At 43.1% G+C, this 7,758-nt stretch overlaps 1 protein-coding gene across 1 annotated transcript; it reads right to left on the minus strand.

Moving 5' to 3' along the window:
* Positions 1-147: 147 nt before the first annotated feature.
* On the minus strand, positions 148-3,862 carry LOC129853405 (thioredoxin-dependent peroxide reductase, mitochondrial-like). Its single transcript, XM_055919412.1, has 7 exons — positions 3,668-3,862; positions 2,782-2,896; positions 2,418-2,559; positions 2,085-2,220; positions 780-883; positions 504-669; positions 148-346 (listed from the first exon to the last, which is right to left on the minus strand). Exons 1-7 carry the CDS (start codon positions 3,803-3,805, stop codon positions 293-295), a joined length of 855 nt encoding a protein of 284 aa, XP_055775387.1. The 5' UTR covers positions 3,806-3,862; the 3' UTR covers positions 148-292.
* Positions 3,863-7,758: the final 3,896 nt, after the last annotated feature.

The following is a 7,758-nucleotide window of genomic DNA, read 5'->3' on the forward strand; positions in this document are numbered from 1 at the left end:
AGACCCCTGAAACTCTTGACAATATTTACATGCTCTTTGCAATGTTAGGACCATTTCATTATTTTAAAACAAACGTGTAGGCTCTCAATACTTGCAATGTGATCACAGTGAATTGCTTGTAAGAAATAGAAGCTAGTGAACAGGATGGAATGTTTCAACTCAGACAACTGACCACTTCAAATCTTTATTTCCATTTACTTTAAAACTAAACTAATGGAAAGTATTTGGTATATCTATAGTTTTTCAATTCTGGATAAGTTAATTGATTTATTAAAGCTGTGAAGTGTATCATCTAGTTGTTGACTTTCTCAAAGTACTCCTTTGAACCTTCTGGAGTTGGCTTGATCTGAAAAACAAAAACTTGCATAGTAAGCAAACTGATCATCCAAAAACAATGTACTGATGGGAGACCAAGACAAAGTCCTTGCTACTCATATGTTGGTGCTTGTATTCATTTTAGTTGTCTGAGGCCCTGGCAGGGTAGTGAAGGAGAGTGGCCTCACCGTAGGAGAGTCGGGGGTCCAGCTAGCAGGGCACACTTCACCGTGAGTCTCCACAAACTGGAAGGCCCTCACCAGACGCAGGGTCTCATCCACACAGCGGCCCACTGGCAGGTCGTTGACGCTCATGTGCTTCACCACACCATTTGGATCAATGATAAACAGTCCCCTAATGGACAGACAGAAAATGGATAACTACTCAATATCATGGTAGAAATACATACAATGCAGTGTTAAATACACTATTGGGAATAGGTTTCCATTTAGAATGCACAGTACCTCAGTGCAATGCCAGGACCCTCCAGAAGTATGCCATAGTCTCTGGACACCTGTTTGTTGAGGTCTGCCAGCAGGGGGATGTGGATGTCACCCAAACCTCCAGCCTGAGAACAAGACACATGACAGCTTTAAACAGTCTTGGCATTCTCTCAACCAGCTTCATGAGGTAGTCACCTGGAATGCATTTCAATTAACAGGTGTGCCTTGTTAAAAGTTAATTTGTGGAATTTCTTTCCTTAATGTGTTTGAGCCAATCAGTTGTGTTGTGACAAGGTAGGGGTGGTATACAGAAGACAGCCCTATTTGGTAAAAGACCAAGTCCATATTATGGCAAGAACAGCTCAAATAAGCAAAGAGAAACGACAGTCCATAATTATTTTAAGCCATGAAGGTCAATACAGAACATTTCAAGAAAGGGTTAGGGGAGGGTTTGGCCAAGGTAGGCCGTCAATAGTTTGTTCTTAACTGACTTGCCTAGTTAAATAAAAAGTTTTTTAAAAAATGTGTTTGAATTGCAGCAAAGAAACCACTACGAAAGGATACCAATAATAATAAGAGATTTGCTTGGGCAAAGAAACACGAGCAATTGACATTAGACTGGTGGAAATCAATCCTTTGGTCTCATGAGTCCAAATTTAAGATTTTTGGTTCCAACCGTGAAGCATAGAGGAGGAAGTGTGATGATGTGGGAGTGCTTTGCTGGTGACACTGACTTATTTAGAATTTAAGGCACACTTAACCAGCATGGCTACCACAGCATTCTGCAGCGATACGCCATCCCATCTGTTTTACGCTTAGTGGGACAATCATTTGTTTTTCAACAGTACAATGACCCAACACACCTCCAGGCTGTGTAAGGGCTATTTCACCAAAATGGAATGCTGCATCAGATGACCTGGCCTCCACAATCATCCGACCTCAAACCATTTGAGATGGTTTGGGATGAATTGGACTGCAGAGTGAAGGAAAACCAGCCAACAAGTGCTCAGTATGTGGGAACTCCTTCAAGACTGTTGGAAAAGCATTCCAGGTGACTACCTCATGAAGGTGGTTGAGAGAATGTCAGACTGTGCAAAGCTGTCTTCCAAGGCAAAGGGTGGCTACTTTGAAGAATCTAAAATCTAACACTTGGTTACTACATGATTCCATATGTGTTATTTCATAGTTTTGATTCCTTCACTATTATTCTACAATGTAGTAAATAAATAAAAAACCTGGAATGAGTAGGTGTGTCCAAACTTTAGACTGGTACTGTATATGGAATGATTTCTGTATGTCTATGGAATACTACCCTACCCACTGTACCTTGCGAGGGGTGTTTATCCATGCCAGGTGGGTGAAGTGCGAATCCACTGACACGCCCACTACTTCACAGTTGATGTCATGGAACTCGCTGGCCTTGTCACTGAATGAGATGATCTCTGTCGGACAAACAAACGTGCTGTAATGAGAAAGAAAAAAATGCTTCTGAATAAAATGGCACATCCACAATCTCCTGCTTAAGTATCTGTAGTGGAAAGAGCATAGGCCGTTAAATAATTCTAAAGACTAATAAAGTCAAGGATGGTGTACCGTACACGACATGCAGCTAAACACAGCAATCCATTCTCGTCTTTCCAAGGGAATAGTGCTACTCACAAATCGAGAGGGTAGAAGAAAAGGACCAGGTATTTGCCCTTAAAGTCATCTAGGCTCATCTCCTTGAACTCGCCATTGTGGACAGCTGTAGCTTTAAAATGTGGTGCGTGCTGAGTGACAGCTGGAGCCCATCCAGCTGTACCTATTGGGAGAAAGATATTAAATGAATAAAGTGGATTCTATATTTAGGGGAATTACAAAAATGTTATAACATTTACTTTATTGCATGACTAATATAATTCTATAAAATTGTTGAGCAGTTAATGAATGTGTTTTGAGAATGCAATTTAATAGGCATAATTGTTGCATCCCCCTCACTTTGATCAACTTCATATCACATTCCCTGTCCATGGTCTATACATACTGGTGGAGAAACAGGTTTTCTGCAGTACAGGACAGATCAAAATTCTTGAGGCCTTGCTCACTGAATTTCCATGTGGCGAGGCTGATACTTTCAGTCCTCCAGTTGCAACCTTTGCCTAGATGGGGAGGGGGTAACGTTAGAAAGGGAGATAGAGAAATTGCACTTCGTGACAACAACCGTTATTACTGGCGCTGATGATCATTAGACAGTTAGTATAATCAGTGATTGTATTGTAACGACCCTGGGTTTATAAGCGCGGAAATCGACCCTGCCGCTTGAGCATGCTTTTGCGGCACAGTCGATAGCGCGCCGGACCTCGGGCTTAGAAGGTCGAGGGTTCGAGACCTGCTCCCTGCCTGTTTCATTACACTGGTGTCAGAAGTGGGATCGGACCTCGCATCCACGACAGTGCGTGTGCTTGGCCGGTGAGCGCGTTCCTGTAAGACGTAAAGTCGCAAGCTAGCGCGAGGACGCGCTCTTTGAAAGGAGGGAGTAGTGTAATGACCCTGGGTTTATAAGCGCGGAAATCGACCCTGCCGCTTGAGCATGCTTTTGCGGCACAGTCGATTGCGCGCCGGACCTCGGGCTAGAAGGTCGAGGGTTCGAGACCTGCTCCCTGCCTGTTTCATTACAGTATATTTAGAGTTTTTACTAAAATTTGGCATTAGTGGTAAGTTTTTATTTGGGCAGAGAGATTTGTCCTGAATAAAATTAGTGACGTTCCCGTCAAGCTCAGTTGACACTTTTTGCAACTCTTTGTCCAATTCGCATTGCCATTTATATAGCTACAACGACATTTTTAATTGCTATTATACCGTTTGCATTTCAATGCAGCCCACTACTACTCGTAACGTTGTAACATAAAAATATTTCTGAATGAACTTACAGAGGTCTTTAATAGTCTCCCAATGGTGGCTGCCATTTTGTATATTGACAAGAGCAGAGGCCGAATGGCATTACTGGATACCAAGGCCTCAATTTGAATACTTCGAGCGTCCGCACGCCTCTCCTTCTCAAAACCCATTGGATGAGAAATCCAGAGGTCCCTCCCCTCTGACCTTCTCCTCCAATGTGTTTTGCGAATGAGGAGAGAGGACACTCACTGCAGCAAATCACATGGCCTTGACAAAGAGAACGGTAGTCTCAAGCGAACTGCGCATGTGCTTGTCGTAAATTTAAAGGCACTCCTTCGATATAAAGTTGTTTTGGATGAAAACAACATGCTTAATTACTTAAGACATTGGCTTGGATCTAGGTTGTGCCTTTAGATTTACCAACTAAGTAAGATTTTTTTAACTTCTCTCATTAACTTCTCAAACCCCGACCTGGTCTGTTTCGCAGGCGTCCCTGGAAGTCTCGCGATGTTGCGCCTCTGGGTATAGAAACTCTGTGGACTTGCGTCCTCTTCTTATATGGTTTGTTTTTCGATATCAAGTTGTACAATAGCTTATCTAAGGTACAGCAACGGGATTTGGGAATGACAACAGGTGAAAAAAGATAAGATGCACGACTTATTCTTCTTCTGTGGGTTTTATGGCAGACTACAACCCCAAAATATATATTACCGCCGCCAACTGGACGAGTTGAAAAAAACAAGGTAAAAATACAACCCATATGCGACAGGGAAAACTAATTTAATCCACCCAAAATAAAACAATTAAAAAAAACACATAGTGAGAGTAAACCCCCTGCCGGGAAGTAGGAGAAGATGGAACAAGATTGACATTCTGCCCATTTTCTTATTGATGAAACATTTGATCTCAATCAAGTTTTTGTTCACAAAACTAGAAATCTGTTATGAACAGAGTGGACAAGTTTTGTCGACTTTGCCCTTAGCCGAATTATTTCAAAATCGTGTTGTTTAGAAGGTGCGCAAAGGCGATTTTAGTTATTGCGCACGCGCACTTCACAGAGTCGGTGTTCTCCAACGGAAATATGCAGATGATGCTAGAACATGCAAATAGGATCTCGCTAGCTCGTGCTTGGCTCTGCCCACCTCCTTGCTTGTTCTGCCCACTATGACTAATTTGTTCCCTTTGGAAACGACAGGCTGTGGTCTTACCAGGATGTGTACTCAGAGCATGTGCAGACCAACTGACATTTTCAACCTCTCCCTGACCGAGTCTGTAATACCTACATGTTTCAAGCAGACCACCATAGTCTGTGTGCCCAAGAAAGTGAAGGTAACCTGGCTGAATGACTACCGCCCCGTAGCACTCACGTCGGTAGCCATGAAGTGCTTGGAAAGGCTGGGCATGGCTCACATCCACACCATCATCCCGGAAAGCCTAAACCCAGTCCAATTCGCATACCGCCCCAACAGATCCACAGACGACACAATCTCAATCGCACTCCACACTACCCTTTCCCACTTGGACAAAAGGAACACCTACGTGAGAATGCTGTTCATTGACTACAGATCAGCGTTCAACACCATAGTGCCCACAAAGCTTAACATTAATCTAAGGACCCTGGAACTAAATACCTCCATCTGCAACTGGATCCTGGACTTCCTGACAGGCCGCCCCCTGGTGGTAAGGGTAGGCAACAACACATCTGCCACGCTGATCCTCAACACGGGGCCCCTCAGGGGTGCATGCTTAGTTACCTCCTGTACTCCCTGTTCACCCACGACTGCGTGGCCAAGCATGACTCCAACACCATCATTAAGATTGCTGACGACACAACAGTGGTAGGCCTGATCACTGACAACGTGAGACAGCCTATATGGACGAGGTCAGAGACCTGGCTGTGTGGTGCCCGGACAACCTCTCCCTCAACGTGAGCAAGATAAAGGAGCTGATCGTGAACTACAGGGAAAGAAGGGCTGTTATTTTTTTATTTCTTTTTTACTTTAGTATATTTAGTAAATATTTTTTAAACTCTATTTCTTGAACTGCATTGTTGGTTAAGGGCTCGTAAGTAAGCATTTCATAGTAAGGTCTACTACAGTAAGGTCTACTGTATATATCAATGATGTCGCTCTTGCTGCTGGTGATTCTCTGATCCACCTCTACACAGACGACACCATTCTGTATATTTTTGGCCCTTCTTTGCACACTGTGTTAACTAACCTCCAGACAAGCTTCAATGCCATACAACTCTCCTTCCGTGGCCTCCAACTGCTCTTAAAATGCAAGTAAAACTAAGTGCATGCTCTTCAACCGATCACTGCCCGCACCTGCCCGCCCGTCCAGTATCACTACTCTGGACGGTTCTGACTTAGAATATGTGGACAACTACAAATACCTAGGTGTCTAGCTAGACTGTAAACTCTCCTTCCAGACTCACATTAAGCATCTCCAATCCAAAATAAAATCTAGAATCAGCTTCCTATTTTGCAACAAAGCATCCTTCACTCATGCTGTGAACATACCCTCGTAAAACTGACCATCCTACCGATCCTCGACTTCGGCGATGTCATCTATAATATAGCCTCCAACACTCTACTCAACAAATTGGATGCAGTTTATCAAAATGCCATCCGTTTTGTCACCAAAGCCCCATATATTACCCACCACTGCGACCTGTACGCTCTCTTTGGCTGGCCATCGCTTTATACTCGTCGCCAAACCCACTGGCTCCAGGTCATCTACAAGTCTCTGCTAGGTAAAGCCCCGCCTTATCTCAGCTCACTGGTCACCATAGCAGCACCCACCCGTAGCACACGCTCCAGCAGATATATCTCACTTGTCACCCCCAAAGCCAATTGCTCCTTTGGCTGCCTTTCCTTCCAGTTCTCTGCTGCCCATGAATGGAACAAACTGCAAAAATCAATGAAGCTGGAGACCCATATCTCCCTCACTGGTTTTAAGCACCAGCTGTCAGAGCAGCTCACAGATCACTGCACCTGTACATAGCCCATCTGTGAACAGCCCATCCAACTACCTCATCCCCATACTGTATTTATGTATTTATCTTGCTCCTTTGCACCTCAGTATCTCTACTTGCACATTAATCTTCTGCACATCTACCATTCCAGTGTCTATTTGCTATATTGTAATTACTTCGCCACCATGGCCTGTTTATTGTCTTACCTCCCTTAACTTACCTCATTTGCACTCACTGTAAATAGATTTTTATTTTTTCTACTGTATTATTGACTGTATGTTTGTTTATTCCATGTGTAACTCTGTGTTGTTGTATGTGTCGAACTGCTGTGCTTTATCTTGGCCAGGTCGCAGTTGTAAATGAGAACTTGTTCTCAACTGGCCTACCTGGTTAAATAATTAAATAAAGGTGGAATAAAAAGTAAAAATAAAAACACCTGTTGTATTCGGGACACATGTGACAAATACAATTTGATTTGATCTTAGTTTAGTTATGTGGACATATTATACTTTCATCTCGAGTTGTTTTACCTTGGACAATGTTTGACCTTGCAGAGAGGGTTAGGCATAGCAGAGTAATATCCGACCAATTACCTGCTCGCTTTAGAAACGCCCACTCCTTTGCACACTCCCATACTCCGGTCTCCATATAATGGGGCGCAGTTACTCGCTTCTAAAATTTCTCTAGACCTCAAAATTACCTTTGACAACGAAGTGATTTTGGAGGTATGGCAACGGGAGACTAGGGAGGACGTGACCGACCTGACACTCTTGTACAGTAGGTGGCAGTGTATGCACCTCTTGGTTGGATGCGATCCGCCAACACAATTAAAAGAAGAAGTGTCTACAGCAGTGCGATGTTTTAGGGCATCATACAAATGGTTTGCGCAGGTAGGCTGCCTAATAATAACTTATCTAGCTAGGTAAAATACCTTTGGAATGCCTTGGAAAACAAAAAAAACAAAATATATATATATATAAAAAAAAATTATATATATATAAATATATATGGAATACATCTGGCAGAGAAAGTTTGTTCGCCAGTAACATAACGTAGCAGGCGTAATATAAACTGGTTCGCTATCTGCAGATTTTTTTATTTTGGTCATTGTGCTTGCCATCTGCGCACTGCTCAGCTCAAGCTGAC

This window comes from Salvelinus fontinalis, chromosome 1 (genome assembly GCF_029448725.1).
Source record: "Salvelinus fontinalis isolate EN_2023a chromosome 1, ASM2944872v1, whole genome shotgun sequence".
NCBI lineage: Eukaryota > Metazoa > Chordata > Actinopteri > Salmoniformes > Salmonidae > Salvelinus > Salvelinus fontinalis.